Source organism: Sitophilus oryzae, unplaced genomic scaffold, assembly GCF_002938485.1.
Source record: "Sitophilus oryzae breed Bouriz unplaced genomic scaffold, Soryzae_2.0 scaffold_1307_pilon_pilon, whole genome shotgun sequence".
Lineage (NCBI taxonomy): Eukaryota > Metazoa > Arthropoda > Insecta > Coleoptera > Curculionidae > Sitophilus > Sitophilus oryzae.
This window is the reverse complement of record NW_022145957.1, coordinates 2,003,732-2,026,005: the sequence shown is the minus strand read 5'-3', so window position 1 is coordinate 2,026,005 and position 22,274 is coordinate 2,003,732. Positions and strand designations below refer to the sequence as shown.

The 22,274-nt window shown below is 36.6% G+C and overlaps 1 protein-coding gene across 4 annotated transcripts in view; it reads left to right on the top strand.

Moving 5' to 3' along the window:
• The window catches only part of LOC115874928, a 57,074-nt gene that overhangs the window by 34,095 nt on the left and 705 nt on the right, over positions 1-22,274 (top strand). For 3 of the 4 annotated variants that reach the window (XM_030890229.1, XM_030890228.1, XM_030890227.1), the window contains 2 exons: positions 2,026-2,583; positions 22,093-22,266. In XM_030890229.1, coding sequence (XP_030746089.1) covers positions 2,026-2,583; positions 22,093-22,266 — 732 coding nt within the window. The remainder of the gene's footprint in view (positions 1-2,025; positions 2,584-22,092; positions 22,267-22,274) is intronic. The other variant, XM_030890230.1, reaches the window with a different exon arrangement.

The window sequence follows — 22,274 nt, the reverse complement described above, 5'->3', positions numbered from 1 at the left end:
ATGGTTTCAAGACATAGGTTCACCCTTGTTTAGTCAAACCTCCTACAACACAAGGATAGATTTATGTAGGAAATGCATTTAAATTCTATAGCTATCCTTCAATATCGGGACAGGAATTTAAGCGGTACCCTCCGTATACTTTATTTTAAACGTATTTGAATCCGTCTGTTGTCGGATTTTTCAAGACACATTGGGCGCATTCAGTAAACACACACCGGTATTAACCGGTAAAGACCTACCGATAACTTTTCATTGAACGATCAAGTTACAGGTATGGTCAATGACTAAAGAATATAAGGACATGTAACGCCCCTATACGGGCTGCAGCAGAATTTGTGACCTTTTTTTGTTTGTTTTGGTGGCAAACAATGAGTCATCATTTGGTCACCAGCGACAATTTTAACGATTTTTAATAGTTTGTGTGTAGTAAACTTTGTATAAACTTTATTACAATGGTGATTAGTTGTTCAGCTTTCAAGTGTAAAAGCAGCAGCGAGAAGAAAGAGCCAGGAGTTACGTTTCATAGGTAAATAAACAGTTCACTCCAACTTTTTAGCGTTTTCTTATTGAATTAGATAATTATTCTTCAATTTCAATAAACATCTATATGTACTTGATATGTGCTATACGTCGATACTAGTTTTGTACCTTTTGTTAACATTTTAATACGTTTTTTTCGTAATTAATTAGGATGATAATAGGCGTAGTCAAAACAATTATCAAAAAATATAAATATTGCTTCAAACAGCTAGGTTAAGAAAAATATGTGCCACGACACTGATTGGTGACATCGTCACAATTTGCTCTCGGGTGTTATTTATCCTTGGATTCTTTAGTCATTGGGTATGGTAGAGAATCAACCGGTGAGTTACCATGGGCATTCAATTTAATTTTCTGCATCGGTGGACTAACCGGTGTGTTTACTGAATACGCCCATTAAAAGGAGTTGGTCTTGGCGCTTGCATATGAGTCAACACGTTGGCTGCATTGGTCTGGTATATTTTGCTTTGGGTAGTATATGTACCGTATATAATAGAAAAAAAAACGGCGTCCAGTTGGCTTGGAAAAGACGATTGAGGACATTTCCCTTATAATCTTACATATAAAATGACAGCTTTCTTCATTTCATAGCCATCGCTGGCGCCGTTTATTTTTCGATCATATTGTACCAACGTCTAGTAAGTTGCAAAGTCACGGATAATCCTGACCAGGACCCCCAGCGGTTGCGGGGGGGCTCTGTTATAAAGAGCTCCGGCCGACCTGTTAAAAATTGAGGTAATATTAGGGCGAGGTTTTGATGGCGGAAAGTTGCGGGGTAATTCAAAATTTCTAGTTACGCCATTGACGTAATATATTGTTGCGGACCCGTGTGGACTCAGCATAACCTAACTAACTAATATGTCCCGCCCCCATATGACCTTAATATCGCATTAAAGAATAGACACCGTTATGATTCATTCGAACGTTCGAGAACAATCGAGTTCCACTGGAATGGAGTAGTACATACGAGAACATTCTAAACCTTCTCTATGCACCTAATGATCTAACGTCTAACGGACTATTCGGGAACTATTCACCTGTGGGTATATAAGCCGACGGCTGGGGCCTGGGGAGAACAGAAATAACGATACGACTACACTAAATTTAATATATGTACATAGTGAGTCTTAAATAAGTGCAAATAATTTTAGGGGTAGTTGCATTTCGAGCCCAGGAACACGTCTATAAGGAGTTTTGGCGATTTTTTTTTAAATTTGAAATATTTTTGGTTTTTAGTTAAAAACATAATTTCTTTAGTAGATTACATTTACAAGAAAAAAAAAACAGAAAAGATCAAGTGGTTCTGAAAATGTATGCAAAAAATATTTTTTTTAATTTTTTAAGTAAAATATTTCAGCTGTTTTGGGAGTTATTTAAAAGACGTTAAAGAGAAAATATGTTTCTTTTATCGGGATCTACTAGCCCTGAAAATATTTGCCCTTGCTTAAGATACTGTACGTTGCTGAATATTAATGCTCTTTTTAGGTGTTGTTAACAGTCTCAATCCTCCATATACCCAAGAATCGAGACAATATACACAAATGAATCAACCCAACAAAGTTCAGTATGTAGAAAATCCCATTTCAAACATACCACGCAATTTAGCGTATCCTGACAATAAATTTTCTGATCCATCAGTTCCTAAAATACACAATTTTAAACCGTATGACCATCAGTATAATTCTTATCCCGAAAATATTCCAAATCCACCCCCAGTCCAACAATACCCTCCAATCCAAGAACAAGTAAATGACAATTCTCCAAAATCTGTTATATCACCATTCAAACCGGAAAATCAACCTGCCTTATATCAAACCAATTATACCAGCTCGTATCAAGTCAATCCACAAGAAAACAATTTACCTCCCCAAGTCAGAGAAGTAAAAAACGACGGAAATATAAACCGAAGATTAAACAAAAATTCGAGGAAAAAAAGACAAGCTGATTATAGATCACCAGAAGTGATGGCATATCAATACAATCCACCGCAGCAAACGTCAAATTTTGTTATTGGTGAAGGAGGAAATCAAATGAAATATGATCGTAAGTACATTTTTGATCTCTAATTTATCATGTTTAAAGTGAGTATAAAATTATATTCAGATCAAAGTGTAAGATAGATGATAAGGTAATAAAGTCTTGATTACATATTTAAATTTAATTAACATAATATTTAATTAAATATTTTAATTTAATTAAACATTACAACACTTAACAAATAACAATATACTATACAGAGTGAGTCCTGTTTTCCAAAATAGTTTCATATCAAATTTTCACGCCAGTCTTTAAAAAAAGATGAAGACAATGATGTTTAAAAATACTTTAACAGAGTGATACCAAATATGCAATACGTTTTCATTAAAACTGTATTTTGAACTGAAATATTGCATATATTCTGGCTCAGTTTATTCTCCATAAAATTCCAATTCGTGTTTTTTTGGAAATATAATTTTAAGATGAATTTTTCTACACATTCAAAGCCCTCTTCGGATTATAAAACACCAAACAATTGATGGTAAAACTTATAAGGTTAAGTTAAGTTAATAACATGGCGATAGATTTGCTCTGCCCAATTTGCTCGAAAAAGATAGGAAAAACGGGATATAAAATACAGTGTTGTGGTAAATGTGCGAGATGGGTTCATCTTACATGCACTCCAATAAAAAAGAAGGACCTGGAAAGCAAAAGGAGGACAAAAATCCAATGGATTTGCGACACATGCAAAAAGTTTGAGGTTAGTGAACCCTCTACTTCTTTTAAGAACAAGGGGCTACTATATTGGACTCCTCTTCTTCTGAAGACGACAATGGCTCCGACGACGAGTACTTATCGGTCACAAGCCAAACAGGAAGAACACTTACTGAAGCCAAGTTTCGAAAAAAGAAGAGTAAACCGCTACCCGAACCTAAGAAAAAGGGACGCTTGACAGATTCAAAACAAAGCACTGACGACTTGTTAAAGGATATTTTGGAAAAGTTGCACAACATGGAAACTGCAATGACATTTAATAATCATACAGTAGAGGAAATAAAGGACACTATAAAGGATGGTGTTGTTGAAAATAATAAATTAAAAAAAGAATGCTCTTCTCTGAAACAAAAAATTCAGCAAATGGAACTGGACATAAGAAAAATAAAAGACGAGCATACGAACAATAATCGAAGTAAAAACCTGGTTATAATGGGTCTACAGAGTGAAGAAACACATGATAGGTCAAATGTTATCAAGCTTCTCAATATGCTGGAAGTCAACGTGGAGGATAGTGAATTCTCAATAAAAACAATACCCAGCGAAATGCCAATAAAACCACTTCTAGTGAGTTTCAATTCTGAGGACAAGTGCAAGTTGGTACTACAAAGAAGAAAAGGGAAAGGGAAGATAACCTCTGGGGAGCTACAGTTGCCTGGGGATAACCGAAACATCTTTGTAAATGAAGATATGCCTCAAGAAGTAAGACATTTATATGGGAATGCACGAAGCTTGAAGAAACATGGATTTAAATTTGTTTGGCAAAAATATGGATCAGTTTTCTGTAGGAAATCGGACACTTCAGAAATTGTAAAAATCAAGAGCAATGAACAGATAGACTTATTGAAGAGTCCATGAACCAGTTAATGGTGAATCTCACTATGTTGACTAATGTCTCTGCCAGGAAACATGATTCCGTAAGTGACTACATTAGGAGTTCTGAGCAAGAATCCCTGCCGGGGATATCTATATTGTACATGAATGCGAGATCATTAAAAAACAAAATCAATGAATTGGAAGCCCTCATGGGTCAGCTTGGGAGGGGGATTGACATAATTGTAGTGACAGAAACATGAATCTCAGAAAATGACCAAAAATTTTTTAACCTACCAGGTTATGAAGCAGCGTATGCAAATCGAGACAAAAGGGGTGGTGGATGTGCAATATTTATAAGGGAACCTCTGCAGTTTAATCTGGTAAAAAAGCTAAATAAAAACAACGTTTCATATATAGCAGTGGGGCTGGCGGAATTGAAGATATACATAGGAGCCTTGTACAATCCGAGCAGGAACTTAGCTGATGTGAATGAAACGTTACAGATCCTGGAGAGGGAGTTTACAACTTACAAAAACAAAAAATTGATCATGGTGGGTGATCTAAACATAGACTTATTACGTGATAATACTAATAGTAGAAATTACAATGACCTTTGTATGGGGAATGGCTTTTATCACTGCAACCGGACAATTCCTACTAGAAATCGAACCTCACTGATAGATCATATTCTAACAAATGCTATTGATATTCCAATGGACCTCAGAATTGTTGGTAACACCCTTAGTGATCATGATTTACAGTTACTGAAATTGATGTTTAAAGAAGAAGTAAAAAACAAGCGCCTATACTACACAAAGAAAATAATAAATATGGAAAAAATCAAGACTGACCTAATGGAACTAAATAAAACATTCTCAATTAATACAAATATAAACGAGAATTATCAACATATAGTTCAATGCTTTACACAAAACACTGAATACAAGGAGAAAAGAATAAAAGTTTCTAATGGGTCTGGGCCATGGTTTACACCAGAGATTTCTAGAGCAATGAAGTTGCTCTAGATCGTGATTGTTTTTTTTTAAGGGATTACTATTATAAAAAATCAAACAAACACCCAGAAAGTATTTTTCTGAAAGAGAAATACATATAAACAAATAGGAGAGTAAAAACAATGGTTAAACTGGCTCAGAAAAACTATTACACATTGCAGCTTGAAAAGTCTGAGGGTGATGCCCGAAGGCAATGGCAAACTATTAATGAGATAGTACACAATAAGAGAAACACAAACAGACCCACTATAACAACATTAAAAATCTCCAATAGGGAAATAACTGATGAAATAGAGATATGTGAAGAGCTGATATGTGAAGAGCTACTTTGTGAGAATTGGACCTGAACTATCCTCAAAACTCCAGCCGGTAGATATTGATACGGAACTTGAAAAAAAGAACCCTGAAAAGTTTGTATTGGAAACTGTCACTGAAGAGAAGATTAAACAATGTATACTAGATCTTGATACGGCGAAAGCCCATGGCTTAGACAATATCGAAATTAAAACTGTAAAAAACTGCATTGATGCGCTTTGCCCAGTTCTTGCAAAGCTTGTGAACCAATCTCTTTCTAGTGGTAAGTGCCGGATAACGTAAAAATAGGAAAAGTTGTGCCAGTGTTTAAATCGGGAGAACGTGAATTTCCGCAAAACTATAGACCTATAAGTATATTATCAGTTTTCTCAAAAATTATTGAAAGGATAGTTAACACCCAGCTTGTCGCTTTTTTGGATAGAATAAATTTTCTTTATGACCGCCAATACGGTTTTCGTTAGTCGAGCGATACTAGTGCTGCTGTTGTTGACTTAATAAGTAAAATTCAATTAAATATAGACAAAAAACAGATATGTGCTCTGGTGTCGCTTGACTTGTGCAAGGCGTTTGATCCGGTGGACCATGGTATTCTTTTACAAAAGTTGAAATGGTTAGGGCTTGATAATGTGTCGTTGAGCTGGTTCTCTAATTACCTATCAAACCGCCAACAGAGCGTAAATATTTCAAACAAAAATAGTTCCTTAAAGAATGTCATCTGTGGAGTTCCCCAAGATTCAATACTGGGACCCACATTATTTCTAATATTTATGAATTCTATATCCAACTTAAAACTAAGTGGGGAACCATTTCTTTATGCAGATGACACCCTGATCATGTATATTGGGGAATCAGTTGACGACTTAAAAGCTAGGATTATGGTTGATTTAAAAATTGTACAAAGATGGCTTACTTCACATAAGTTAACCTTGAATGACAAAAAGTCTAACTATATGTTTGTCTCCAGTAGAAAAATCAATAATAATACATCATTGAATTTTGAAAATATAACATTGCCGTATAGTGGTGTGATCAGGTACCTGGGCCTTCTGATAGACGAGACTCTGTCGTGGAATGAGCACATAAATTACATAAGAAAAAAAATAGTCTCTCCAATAGGGATATTCAGAAGGCTAAGCTCAGTCCTTCCAATACAACTTCTTAGACCACTTACTTTTCATTGGTACATAGTCATCTCCAATATTTAAATATGATATGGTCAACGGCAAATGAAACTTTACTAAAACCAATAAAAACATTGCAGAACAGAGCCATAAAAAATATATACAAACTACCAGTTAGGTATCACACAATGGATCTGTACTCAAATCACAATATAATGTCGGTTGATAGTATCTACAAGTTTCAGGTGTGTCAATGTATACATGGAATTATTTTAAATGCCAAACACTCTGTCCTCAAATTTGATAGGAGGGCCCAGGTGCATGATCACAACACTAGGAGGCATAATGATGTAAATCTGCCTAAAATGCTCACCTGCAAGGGGCAAACCTCCATCTCATATAATGGAGCTAAGTTGTACAACGAACTCCCAGATTCTTTAACGTTGAATTTAAATATGCTAACATTCAAAGTACAACTCAAAAAATATATTTTTCAAGGACAAGGGGTAGGAAAATAAAAGTAGACTTGCTCTGACAGGATTCGTAGACTGATTGTTTTTTTTTTATTTGTATATAGAATTTATGTTCTAAACTTGTACACTTGTAAACTTGTAAATTGCGTACTTGTAAGCTTTATTGTGTATGTATTCTAAGGTTAAGTAAAATAATACAAGTATCTTTTATCATGTTGTGTAACTTTATCTTAAAAAAAAAATTATCTATAATTATATTTGATTGATCTGTGATATAGATGTAATGAAAGGATGAGCCTGTATGAATATTTTTTCTGTATTCCTAGGTTTTGTTCAATAAAGTACTGTTTTTTTTTATAAGCAACAGAAAATTTTACAATAAGATATACCCGGTGCGTATCAAAAGTGGCTCACCTCTATAACTTTATTTTTGCATATAACAAAACGAGATTTGGTATGTTAGTATAGGACATAAATTAGAACTGATTGATGTATTCAATAGTTTTTGGTCACTTCCTATTTCACCGGAAATAACTACAACTTTTGATTTTTAAATTACACCCTTGGTATTTTTTTACTTTATTTGATAGAAAATGACACTCCGAATAGAATGACATATCGTATGTCAACTTTTGACATTTTCGCATATGGATTATTTGAAATTGTTACATGAGGTTCATAACGACAATTTGAATTTTGAGTCAAATTGTAAATAAAAAAAACGAGAAAATTCAGAATAAAATAAAAAAACTGATTCATTTTCCAACCTACTTTCTTTGCGCTAATTATAAATTCTCGTCATTTACTCGTTTATTCATGGGGAACGTTGTCCAAAAATAAATTCTCGAGCATTTACATAACACTACAGAGATCTAGACAAATGTCATTTGCACTGGGAACATAAATTGCATAAGAGGGGAGTGCAAAGGATCTGCATCCAGTCCTGAATCACACCTGAATCATCAAGGGCGGTTTTAGATAAGTCAGCATGAACATCAAAATTAGAGACCACTCATCGCCACATTTTCAGTACAACTACTCAACTTGCCCAAACGTATTTCTCAATAACGCAATCTGCGTTTTTTGAGTTATTGAAGTAAAATAACACTCAGATTAAAAGTTTTGCTAAATAAGCAAAATTACAGTACCTTTCCTTCTTAGATTTAGTTCGTATTAGTGATGGGAATACCGGTTCCTAATTAGTCGCGTTTCAATAGCGACCGTTCCAGAGAAATACCGCGATCTTGTAATCGCGGCAAAAAAAAGTGTCCCAGTCCAAAGTGTCGTATTCCCGCTTATGCGGTATTTTTGGTCACTGTACCTACCTGGTTGGTTGAAGTGGCGAGTATGACCGCTTGTCGAACTCCAATTAACAGAATTGCCGTTTTGATACCACTCACTCTGAGACCCTATCCCTAGGGATCGAAAAGTTGGAATATTTGTTGTGGCCAAATCTTAATTTTTAAATTTTAAATTTTGCGCGCGAAACCGTAGCGGAAGTATACGAGAGAGAGAGAGAAAGAAAAGAACTGTCAATAGTGTCAATGAAGCCGATCGAAAAAGAACGAAAAAGTTTTTGTCGAATTAATTTTCTTTAGTTATAATCAGGAAAGATATTCAATAGAAAAAAGGTGGGTTATAAAGTAGAAATTACAGTCCCAACATTGGAGCTAGCTCAACATTGGTCCAAACTAGCCGGATTCCACAACGTTGAAGTGAACAAGTGGAAAATACAATTGCAAGCGATAGAAATAGAAGGCAATCGATCGAATCGACGCCATTTTCGATTACAAGGTTCCAGCATCGGCAGGGGGTGAGTTTCCTATTTCTTTCAATTTCCATTTTTTATCGTTTACCTACCTTTTTTCCTTTAATATTGACTGATATTGATTCTATTATAAAAAGACAATAGCAATAATGAGTGAACTGGATAAACTAATAACAGAATGCCGGCAAATAATACAAATGTTATGGCGAAACAAGAAGTACTTTGACAATCTCCTCCCAGAATCCATCGACATGAGAATTATACAAGAATTAGATTTTCGAGTGTTAAAATTAGAGCCTTTGTTAACAGAATTCAGTGAAAAACAAAACGAAGTAGAGAAATATCCAGAAATTAACTTAGAAGAGCAAGAGCAAGAACGGGTGAGTTTTGAGTCGTTATATTATAGTCTTATAGGTGACATGAAATATTGCATTGCAAATTTTATCAGTAGTGCTGAATTACAAGTAAAATCACCAGATCGTACAGATATGAGACAAAATGGTACTGCTATGGAGCCACAAAGAGCTGTACAATTACCTGCTCTGAAATTACCACAGTTTAATGGACACTACGATGGGTGGTTAGAATTTAAGGATGGTTTCAATGCTCTTGTACATGACAACATCACTAACTAAGGTACAAAAATTTTATTATTTAAAATCATGTTTAAGAGACGAGGCACTAAATTTAATTGAAACAATACAAGTCACTGAGGCAAAGTACGATACTGCATGGCAGCTACTATACGACAGATATGAAAACAAGGCTCTATTAATTCATAATCATATTAGAGCGTTGTTTGACTATCCAACAATCGATACAGAGAATCATGGAAGTTTAAGAGCATTCTATGACGCAATTACGAAGAATATTAGAGCATTCAAAATTCTAGGGGAACCCACAGCATCTTGGGACAGAATCTTAATATACTTATTATCCCAGAAAATGGATAAGACCACTAGAAGAGAATGGGAATTATATGATTCTAAGGATGATCTACCCACAATGAATGACATGAACAAGTTTCTGAAACAAAGATGTGATCTTTTAGAAAAGCTAGAAATAACAAATAAAAGCACTTCCAGAAGTTATGAGAAAAGAGACAATAGAGCAAAGGGAAAGTTAAATGCATTCACAACTATCGATAAAGGAGGAATGTGTTATTATTGCAAAGATGGACATGCAATATATCAATATGATAAATTCAAGAATTTGACAAGTGATCAGAGATCGATGCAAGTACGAAAGTTAAGTTTATGTTACAATTGCTTAAGACCCTCGCATAGAGTTAGTGAATGTTCACATTCAGGCTGCAAAAAATGTGGAAAAAAGCATAACACTTTGCTGCACAGCGACAAGGACAATGAGGAGAGGCCAAAAAACAAAGAGGAAAGAAGCAATGCTCAACCAGTACCTCAAGGGAGTACTAGTACGACGGTTATGCACACAATGGAAAAGGACAATGAATATGAAGTTGAAAAAGGTCTAGTACTATTGTCAACGGCTATGGTAAAGGTCAAGGATTCAAGGGGCAATTTATTACAATGTAGAGCTTTGCTAAACAGTGGTGCTCAAAGCAATTTCATAACCGAGAAGTTGCAATGCAATGCAATCGATTAAACTTGAAATGCAATAAAATAAATATGTGTGTTGTTGGTATAGGAAAATCTTCTTCAAAGAAACAATATCAAACAAACACTGAGATAACTTCATGCGATGGAAAGTATACGACTACACTAGACTGCTTAGTGATTCCAAGTATAACAGACAATTTACCAGTAAAATCATTCGCAAAGCAACGGGTGAACATTCCAGAAGGAGTTACTCTCGCAGATCCTCAATTTAACAAGAGCAGTTCAATAGTGTAAAACAACATAATATTAGAAGCAATCAGGGGCGGATACAGGAATTTATTTTAGGGGGGGTCCAAAATAAAAAGTAATGTAAAATATGCTTCTTAGGGCGTCATTTTTAAGCAAAGAGCCTAATATTTAACACAATTTACAGATTTTAGGGGGGGCCCGGGCCTCATGGGCCCCCCTCTGTATCCGCCACTGGAAGCAATCAGATAATTATTTTTATTTTTTCAGTAAACACCCTTAAATTTAATATACTAAAGGGAAATTATACCCTTTCCAAACCCCCGTATTCAAATTTTCTTGCAAATCCTTGCGAGGGTAGTAATGGGGGTAAATTAAAAAAAATATTTTGTATTTATACTTTATCTGAAAAGTGCACACATAAAAATGTTGTGTACGTACCGCCGATAGTTTTCCGTACCCCCGCTGTAAAATTATACTTGCAAAAACGTACGGGGGTAGTTATAAAGGTTAAATTTAAAAAAAATCTTATTTTATATTCCGACTTAATTGGAGAAGAATGCACCTCTAAATTTCGTGTACTAAAAGCAATTTGTATGCTTTTCATACTTTGGCTTTCAAACTAACTTGCAAACCCGTACGAGGGTAGTTAAAGGGTTGAATTTAAAAAAATCTAATTACGTGTTCCGACTTAATTTGAGAAGAATACACCTCTAAATTTTGTGTATTAAAAGGAATCTGTATGGTTTCCACACTTTCCCCTTCAAACTTACTTGCAAACCCGTACGAGGGTAGTTTAAGTGTAGAATTTAAAAAAATATAGTTACGTATTCCGACTTAATTTGGGAAGAATACACCTCAAAATTTTGTGTATTAAAAGGAATATTTATGTTTTTCATACTTCCGTTTTCAAATTTACTTGCAAATTCGTACGAGGGTAGTTAAAGGGTTGAATTTAAAAAAAATCTAATTACGTGTTCCAACTAAATTTGAGAAGAATACACCCCTAAATATTGTGTATTAAAAGGAATTTGTATGGTTTCCACACTTTCGCTTTCAAACTTACTTGCAAACCCGTACGAGGGTAGTTAAAGGGTTAAATTTTAAAAAATCTAATTACGTATTCCGACTAAATTTGAGAAGAATACACCTCTAAATTTTGTGTATTAAAAGGAATATTTATGCTTTTCATACTTCCGTTTTCAAATTTACTTGCCTTTACTTTCGCTTTCAAACTTACTTGCAAACCCGTACGAGGGTAGTTAAAGGGGTAAATTTAAAAAAAAAAATCTAATTACGTGTTCCGACTTAATTTGAGAAGAATACACCTCTAAATTTTGTGTATTAAAAGGAATTTGTATGGTTTCCACACTTTCGCTTTCAAACTTACTTGCAAACTACCGTCAAATTTAACTACCCTCGTACGGGTTTGCAAGTAAGTTTGAAAGCGAAAGTGTGGAAAGCATACAAATTCCTTTTAATACACAAAATTTAGAGGTGTATTCTTCTCAAATTAAGTCGGAATGCGTAGTTAGATTTTTTTAAATTTAACCCTTTAACTACCCCCGTACGGGTTTGCAAGCAAATTTGAAAACGGAAATATGAAAAGCATAAATATTCCTTTTAATACACAAAATTTAGAGGTGTATTCTTCTCAAATTAAGTCGGAATGCGTAATTAGATTTTTTTAAATTTAACCCTTTAACTACCCTCGTACTGATTTGCAAGTAAGTTTGAAAGCGAAAGTGTGGAAAGCATACAAATTCCTTTTAATACACAAAATTTAGAGGTTCTCAAATTAAGTCGGAATGCGTAGTTAGATTTTTTTAAATTTAACCCTTTAACTACCCCCTTAGGGGTTTGCAAGTAAATTTGAAAACGGAAGTATGATAAGCATAAATATTTCTTTTAATACACAAAATTTAGAGGTGTATTCTTCTCAAATTAAGTCGGAATGCGTAGTTAGATTTTTTTAATTTAACACTTTAACTACCCCCTTACGGGTTTGCAAGTAAATTTGAAAACGGAAGTATGATAAGCATAAATATTCCTTTTAATACACAAAATTTAGAGGTGTATTCTTCTCAAATTAAGCCGGAATGCGTAATTAGATTTTTTAAAATTTAACCCTTTAACTACCCCCTTACGGGTTTGCAAGTAAATTTGAAAACGGAAGTATGATAAGCATAAATATTCCTTTTAATACACAAAATTTAGAGGTGTATTCTTCTCAAATTAAGTCGGAATGCGTAATTAGATTTTTTTAAATTTAACCCTTTAACTACCCCCGTACGGGTTTGCAAGTAAGTTTGAAAGCGAAAGTGTGGAAACCATAGAAATTCCTTTTAATACACAAAATTTAGAGGTGTATTCTTCTCAAATTAAGTCGGAATGCGTAATTAGATTTTTTAAAATTTAACCCTTTAACTACCCCCGTACGGGTTTGCAAGTAAGTTTGAAAGCGAAAGTGTGGAAACCATACAAATTCCTTTTAATACACAAAATTTAGAGGTGTATTCTTCTTAAATTAAGTCGGAATGCGTAATTAGATTTTTTTAAATTTAACCCTTTAACTACCCCCGTACTGATTTGCAAGTAAGTTTGAAAGCGAAAGTGTGGAAAGCAAACAAATTCCTTTTAATACACAAAATTTAGAGGTTCTCGAATTAAGTCGGAATGCGTAGTTAGATTATTTTAAATTTAACCCTTTAACTACCCCCTTACGGGTTTGCAAGTAAATTTGAAAACGGAAGTATGATAAGCATAAATATTCCTTTTAATACACAAAATTTAGAGGTGTATTCTTCTCAAATTAAGTCGGAATGCGTAGTTAGATTTTTTTTATTTAACCCTTTAACTACCCCCTTACGGGTTTGCAAGTAAATTTGAAAACGGAAGTATGATAAGCATAAATATTCCTTTTAATACACAAAATTTAGAGGTGTATTCTTCTCAAATTAAGTCGGAATGCGTAGTTAGATTTTTTTTATTTAAGCCTTTAACTACCCCCTTACGGGTTTGCAAGTAAATTTGAAAACGGAAGTATGATAAACATAAATATTCCTTTTAATACACAAAATTTAGAGGTGTATTCTTCTCAAATTAAGCCGGAATGCGTAATTAGATTTTTTTTTAAAATTCAAGGGTTTGTAAGTAAATTGTATACATTCCAATATAGAACGATCAGTCGTACCAAACACATTAATTTAGAGGTGTGTACTTTTTTGGCCTTTTTTGAAATGAATCGAAATAATTCTATGATTGTTTCAAATATTGTGTTAATGTAAGTACCCTTGAATATACTTCTCATTAATTTTTAAGATGTGTTTCCAATATTATTCGGCTACTATACAAATTAAACTCTTCTGTTGGATATATCCAAGGGCTATAATACGAGGCATGTTTTTTAAGTAAGTACCGTTTTGCGATTCCGCCGCCGCAGCGCTACGGTCGGCGTTCCGCGCATGCGCGCTGGTTACCTACATCTCTTGTCTATGCACAGACGCCAGTACAGTCTGATTCTTCATTGTATACGTTGTTTATTGAGTGTTTAAGATGCCTCCGACAATCGTGAGCCCCGCCGATTGTGAAGTACGGGCTGTCATACGATTTCTTAGTGCTAAAGACGTAAAACCGATCGATATTCATCGTGAGATCTGTGAAGTTTACGGACAAAACATTATGAGTGATGGAATGGTAAGGAAATGGGTGAGAGCATTTAAAGATGGCCGCACAAATGTGCATGATGAAGAACGGAGTGGGCGTCCTTCGGTCGTTAATGAAGATTTGGTGCAGAAAGTGGACGAAAAGGTGAAAGAAAACAGACGCTTTACAATTTCATCATTGTGCGACTACTTTCCTCAATGTTCTCGTAGTGTTTTGTATCGCATTGTGACCGAGAACTTGAATTACCGGAAATTGTGTTCACGTTGGGTTCCGAAAATGTTGACGGATTTGCACAAAACCCAACGTTTAGGCAGTGCATTGACTTTCCCTGAGCAGTACCACAATGAAGGTGAAGATTTTTTAGACAAAATTGTTACTGGTGACGAAACATGGGTGGCCTACGTCACACCAGAATCGAAACAACAGTCCATGGAATGGCGACATTCATCATCGCCCAAAACAGTGAAGTTTAAGCAAACAATTTCTGCCCGGAAAATCAAGTGCACAGTTTTTTGGGACAATTCTGCCTCGTAATGAGACAATCAATGCAGCATCTTATTGTGAGACATTGAACAATCTGCGCCGTGCAATCCAAAACAAAAGACGTGGCAAGTTGAGTAAGGGTATTGTTTTGCTGCATGACAATGCCCGTCCACATGTGGCTAATCGGACCAAAGATCTCATCAAATCTTTTAAATGGGAAACTCTAGATCATCCTCCATACAGCCCTGATCTGGCGCCCAGTGACTACCATTTATTCCTGCACTTGAAGAAACACCTGGGCGGTCAGCGTCTTCAAGACGATAACGAAGTCAAAACAGTTGTGATAACCTGGTGGTTAACCAGTCAGGCGGCAGAATTTTATGAGGAGGGTATTGAAAAACTGGTGCCACGTTATGACAAGTGCCTCAATATTCACGGAAATTAAGTAGAAAAGTAGATTAAGGTACAGGCTTTCATGTAAAAATAAAATTACTGCGATATCTTTGCACGTTTTTTTTAATTCCAAAACGGTACTTACTTAAAAAACATGCCTCGTAGATTGACACAATAACGTCATAATATATAATATTCCGCATGTGCGAAAACTCTCCCTCAGATACTATTTCGCGTTCGGGATCTCTCGGCTATTTGGCTGCCAATTCGCGGCTGCCAAGTTCACACCGGTGATAATCTAAGCACTGAAAGCATAAGATTAGATATTCTACCAGAAGAGAAAACAATAGCAAATATACTTACCTTGGATAATTTTGTGTTATTTGAAAGATTCTCGTCGTTACGGCGCACAGTGGGGTATTTGACACAGATAGTTGATCGAAATTTTTTTATGTAGACCTTATATAAATTATTGCTAATTTCAATTAAAGAGGAAATAATATGAACAAAATAAAGGATAATTCGTCGATTCTAAATAAAGAAAGAAAAATCACTGTTCCATTGTTTCCACGGACAATGCCACTAATACCAGTAGTAATATCGCAACTAATACTACTAATGCTACGACTGATCCGCGAGCAATGCCCATACCACTAAAGTCGCTACTAATGCCAAATTGTGTTATACTGCTAATGGCACTAATGCGATCGCTTTGTACACAACAATTCCATCGCGGTTTACACCTCGCATTAGTATATCACTGATTGGCAAATTAGAGGAAACCAAGAATGTTTTTCTCATTTTATCAGCAAAGTCGCAGTATTTTATTTTACTGTATGAAAGCCCAATGTTTACTAAGTAAAATGTATATAGACAATATGCTGAATTCTTCGAAATACGCAACTGAATCTCTAAGTATAATAAAAATGTCACTAATTTAATCAAATTTTCTGAACGCCTAACTTTTAGTTGCAAAAAAATCGTTAGTATAGAGAATATCAAAATTAATAATACGTTTTCGTAGAATACATACCTGCAGCTTGCTGAGCCATTTTCAATCAAAACAATAATATAAACGTAAAAAGAGCACAAGAACAAAAACAATTTATAATTTTAGACATAAAATTTAGCCATTTTCCTCTTATCTGTGAGAAGTAACAACTTTGACGTTTCGTTGAAACAAATGAATGCAACTAAACACACCCATAGCAACGCCATTCATTGCAGACATGATTTAACTTATCATTTATCTTTTTTTGGAAATCTTAAACACATTTGCTTTTTCGAATTTCGATCACCTTTTTTATGCTAATACCCCACCGTGCGGCGTCTTACTACAGTATTTGCTTACTGCTTACGATTTATCGCTAGTACAAGGAAGAGAAAGGTGAGCAATTTTTAATTTTTGACAGCTGAAGAAGTAGACGATTCGTTGAAGAATTTAACGCAATTAGCGCAAAAACAATCCTATCCAGAAGAATATGATAGTTTATGCAAAAACCTACCTTTGTCAAAAAGAAGCAGTTTACTATGTTTAAATCCAATTTTGCAAGACGAAATTATACGTGTAGGTGGTCGATTGCAGAATTCAGGACAAGATTTTGACAAGAAACATCCAATTATTTTGCCGAAAGATCATAAGTTGACAAAATTAATCTTTAGAAACGAACACAAGAGGCTTTTGCACTGTGGGCCTACGCTTTTATTGTCATCAATTCGAGAAAGATATTGACCTATTGATGGAAAAAACTTGGCTAAAAAATGAGTGCGCGAATGTATCATTTGCTATAAGGTAAATCCAAAACAGACAACCTACATCATGGGAAATTTACCTAAAGAAAGAGTAAACCATTACTTACCTTTTTACAATGTTGGTTGCGATTTTGCTGGTCCATTCTTTTTAAAGGATCGTATGACTAGAGGAGCAAAATTAGTAAAAGGATATGTGTATATTTATATGCTTGGCAACAAAGGCTATTCATTTGGAGGCTGTTGTTTTAGATTTGACAACTAACAGTTTCTTAGCCTGTTTTAGGCGATTTATAGGACGCCGAGGAAAACCTGCAAGTGTTTTTTTCAGTCAATAGAACAAACTTTATAGGAGGCAACTCTGAACAAAAGAAGCTTTTCAATTTTGTAAGAGAACAATTCAAGACAAATGAAGTTAATTTTTATTTTACAGACCAGAATATAAATTGGCATTTCATCCCAGCAAGGGCCCCGAACTTCAGAGGTTTGTGGGAAGCAGGCGTGAAGAGTTTCAAGTTTCATTTCAAGAGGGTAGTTGGAAACGCAAATCTAAACTATGATGATTTTATAACAATTTTAAATCAAATCGAATCAATATTAAATTCCAGGCCTATCTGTCCCTTACTATCCTCACTTGATTCAATCCCTCTTACACCCGCTCACTTCCTGCTAGGAAGAAGCTTGACAGCCTTGCCGGAGAAGTCGTCCCTCGACATCAAGGAGAATCGTTTAAAGCGATTTGAACGATTGCAACAAATTCTGCAACATTTCTGGAAGAGGTGGCATAGAGAGTATCTCTGTGAATTACAAAAAAGAACGAAGTGGAGATCACATGCTGCAGCACTGCTCAAGGTTGATAGCATCGTCCTTCTCCAGGAAGACAACACTCCCCCATTAAAATGGCCATTGGGAAGAATCGAGGAACTTCATCCAAGTCCAGATGGTGTAGTGCGTGTTGTAACAGTAAAGGTCAATAATAATAGTTTTAAACGCGCCGTCACAAGAGTGTGCTTATTGCCTACAGACTCTAATGATTTATAGATTAAGTTTGAAATTTAAATTATGTTAATGTTAATATTTGATGTTCATAATTTGTAAGCAGTTTTAAATAATTTTGTTTGTATTTTTGAAATAGTTATATATTTCAAGGCGGGCGGCATGTTGTGGCCAAATCTTAATTTTTAAATTTTGCGCGCGAAAGCGTAGCGGAAGTATACGAGAGAGGGAGAAAGAAAAGAACTGTCAATGAAGCCGATCGAAAAAGAACGAAAAAGTTTTTGTCGAATTAATTTTCTGTAGTTATAATCAGTAAAGATATTCAATAGAAAAAAGGTGTGTGATAAAGTAGAAATTACAGTCCTAACAATGTTAATTGTTTATAACAACCATTCGGTGGCATTAAGGTAACGGGTGACTTCCGTTATGCCCTTCCCGACAACATCTTCAAGATTTACAAAGCTGTAACCACCGAGGAAACAGTTGCGGGTCCTATACAAAGCCGGACAGCGGTACAGGAAATGCAGAACCGTTTCCCCTTCCTTCGGGTTCTTGCAGCTTCGGCAAACTTCGTCAAAAGGGAAGCCCATTCTCACCGCATGTGTGCTAATTGGCCAGTCTCCCGCATATACCGCCGTAAGCCTGGCGATATCCTTACGCGAATTAGTTATGAGCTCTCCCGATTTCTTATAAGATCGTATTTGGGCCAAGTTTTCCTGGCTGTCCTGCAGGTGCTTAGTTTTCCATTTACTGTTCGCCATAGACAGAAAATTGTGGTAAATATCTTTTTTATGGTATTGAGGGGAGTAAAAACTTCCTCAGCCTACCTTGACTTACTCAAGCCCAGGTTCGACACAGGAGGGAAAGTCAAATATACAAGAGGTACCTGGAACGAGCCAGATCAAATCTACGGGCCTCCTCTACCAGGCTAGCAACTTGACACCGCTGGCAAAATCCCTCCTGTTAGGCAGAAAGGAAACCAAATCTCCGGGTGGCGGCGCGCTCACACCCACGCCCGCACCATCCACGCCCCTCATCGAGAGAATACACAGCGAAACGCCCACCAACAAGCAGACTTCCAACCAATACTACCGCCAAATTACCGCCGCTCCAGTAGCCGCTCACAGCAGGAAACGTCACCATGCATGAAGCCGGCATCCTTGAAGCCATAACACCTGGCAAGAGGCGAAGATCGCCGTCGGACACGTCTCCTATCCCCGACAGGCCAGCGAAATCAATCAAAATCCCAACCCGCCTACCGACCACGCCGGAAACTACTATCGGCGATACCAGAACCAGAACGCCCTCACCGACGCCTTCCCGAAGCAGCGACGTCGCCTACCTATCACCCCGGCCGAACAACAGCCTAAACGAGACCGCCTACTTTACTCCCGAGCCAGATCCAGTCCCTCAAGACCCACTCAGAGTCATAATACACAGTAACGTCATAGTCCACAGTTATCAGCGAGCAACGAGACACCAAACAGTAACCCCGACTCCTCCGAACAACAAGAGGAAATCACTGGCGCAACATCCAACGACCCCTCTCCAAACCGCTCCTGGCTCACTAACATCGAGGAACCTATACCCGAGAGCCCCGAATTCGCAGAGTTCTTCTATACGGAGCGGAGAGACCTGCCCGTCACTGAAAAGCTCCTGCGGAAAATTATAGATCAGGTACTCCTGGGCTCCAGACGGAATCTATCGACGCCTGGCTGGCTGAAATTTCCAGCAAAACCAGCAGGAAGTCAGCACCGAACCGCCCCGCAAATAACCAAAACTCGGCGAGAAACTATGGAGCTTCCAGAGGTGGCAGGGGTCCACGCGCCAGTGCATATAAAAAGGCTCAGGATCTTTTTAAGAAAGATAAGTCAATGCTCGCTGACTTGATCCTATCCGGTCGAGCTCTGAACGAGCCCCCGGAACTACCGTCCATTCAAGAAGTTGAGGACTTCTACGGTGGATGTGTTTGAGGGCCAGTCTATAGAGGACTCGGAGGAAGTACAACCAAAATGGGCTGCGAACACCTTCCAACCCATCACACCCAACGACGTCGAAAAGGCAATGGCGAACTGGAAGGTGTCGGCCCCCGGGCCAGATGGCCTAACTGTCCAGCAGGCGAAAAACGTCCCGGTGAGATACTGGTCCATTGTGATGTCTGCCATCTTATTCAGAAACACTCACCCTTCATGCTGGAAGCTGCTCCGGACCGTCCTTGTTCCCAAGGACGGCGACAGAAGGTCCCCCACCAACTAGCGACCCATAACCATCGGGTCAACCGGGCAGCGCTTGATGCACAGAGTTCCCACCGCCAAACTAAAGAACTGCATCGAGCTGAACGCGGGTCAGAGGGGATTCACGCAGATCGACGGAACTCTGGCAAACGTCCTGCTTCTTGACCACTACATCCTGTCAAGAACTGAGCAGGGCAAGTCCTTCAGCGTGGTCTCCTTGGACATTAGCAAGGCGCTCGACACGGTGTCCCACAACAGCGTACGCCGGGGGCTAGGAAGGGCGGGTGTTGATGACAGGATGACATCATATATTATGGAGACGTTACGGACCGCTTCCACAAGAATCAAGATCAAATATCGGCAACGCTGCGAAAACCGTCACCCTTGTTTTTTTTACGTCTATGCACTATATTAGTGCACTCGTACTCGATCTCGATAAGATAACGCCAAGCGACCGCGTCGCTAAAGCGATATACTACCTCGTTTCTCAACAGAAACTAGTTCTTTTTACTTAACTGTTCCAAGTCCGAAACTGTTCCAAGTCCCAAACAGTTCCAAGTTCCTAACTGTTCCAAGCGCTAAACTGTTCCAAGCCCTAAACTGTTCAAGTCCCAACCGAAACAGTGGGACTTGGAACAGTTTGAGACTTGGAACAGTTTAGGGCTTGGAACAGTTAGGAACTTGGAACTGGTTGAAACAGTTAAGTAAAAAGAACTGATTTGAGTTGATATAATCGAGGTCGTATATCGGTTTCGTTAGTCTAGCCAAAGTCTAGTGGACACGACTGTTCAGGTGTTATCTGTTATCGGGATACAGGGGCGTAAAAAAAAGTGTGGCCGTTGCCGGTATTTAAAATATTTAATTAAAATGCAACTAAATTTTTATTATAAATTTTAAATTTATAATTTTTTTTAAATATTTTTTTTTAATGTAAACAGAAACAGAATAGGTAAGGAACATTTTTTATTATAAAAATAAAAAAAATGCTGGCGATGTTGCCAAATGCAATATAATTATCGCATTATAGTTTTTTTTTGAAAAATACAGTGTAAGAACAGTCGGTTATTGTTTTGTATTATATGTAACTCTTCCAAGAATTTACTTTTTAAGTATATAACAAAATTATACATCTATATTCATTAGTGCTTATACAGGGTGGGTCTTAAATAAGTGCACATATTTTTAGGGGTGGTATATTTCGATTCTCATGAGTTTTTTTCGGGAAAACATGTTTTTGAAAAGTTTATATTTTTCGAAAATTTGATAGTTTTTTTTTAAATTTTTAGTTAAAAAAAACATTATATGTATCTTGGTAATATAGCAACATAGATAGTAGATTAAATTTAGAGAAAACAGAAAAATCTCCAGTAGTTCTGATTATTTAAGCAAAAAATATTCTTTTCTATAAATTTAAAAAGAAAAATAGCAACCGAATCAGAATGACGCAAGTACGGTATTAATTTTCGTTTTGGAACAGTTTGGAACTGGAACAGGTATCTTTTGCAACTGGAACAGCTTGTACCTGTTATTAAAAAATCGCTGTTCCGGCCATGACTATAGATGAAATTAAGGTACCTGATGGCGTAGAGGTACAGCTTTCGTCCATCAATTTAAAGACTGTGGATTCGAATCCTGCACCAGGCAGGAATGCTGTCTTGCACAAAAACACACAATTGATGGAAATCAGCCGCCAATTTTTAATAAAATAAAAATAGTTTGGATACCTCGGGTCAGGTAGCTCAGCGTGAGATCGACTCAGCCTTAAATGAGTACGTCGGATTCAAAATCCTGAGGTAATAATAGGCGGTTGAAGCGTAGTGCTAGCCACATTACCTTCCTCGTATACCGGACGGCTCCAGCATAGCAAGCTATATCTTGCTACTCCCAATGTGTGTAAACGCTTTATACGAAAGACTATTATAATATATGAAATAATCCTATAAATATTTTTCAGTTGATGACAATGCCATAAAAAAAATCGTAAATTTGTTTAATAAATATCTTGGCAATAATATCACCACCCAGCAGGAAATAGATACTCATGAAGATTCAGATTACAATGAAAAAGGACGAAGTAATTTATTGAACGGCCTTCAGGAAAAGTTGGACCAATTAAAAATGCAGTTAGGTATGCTC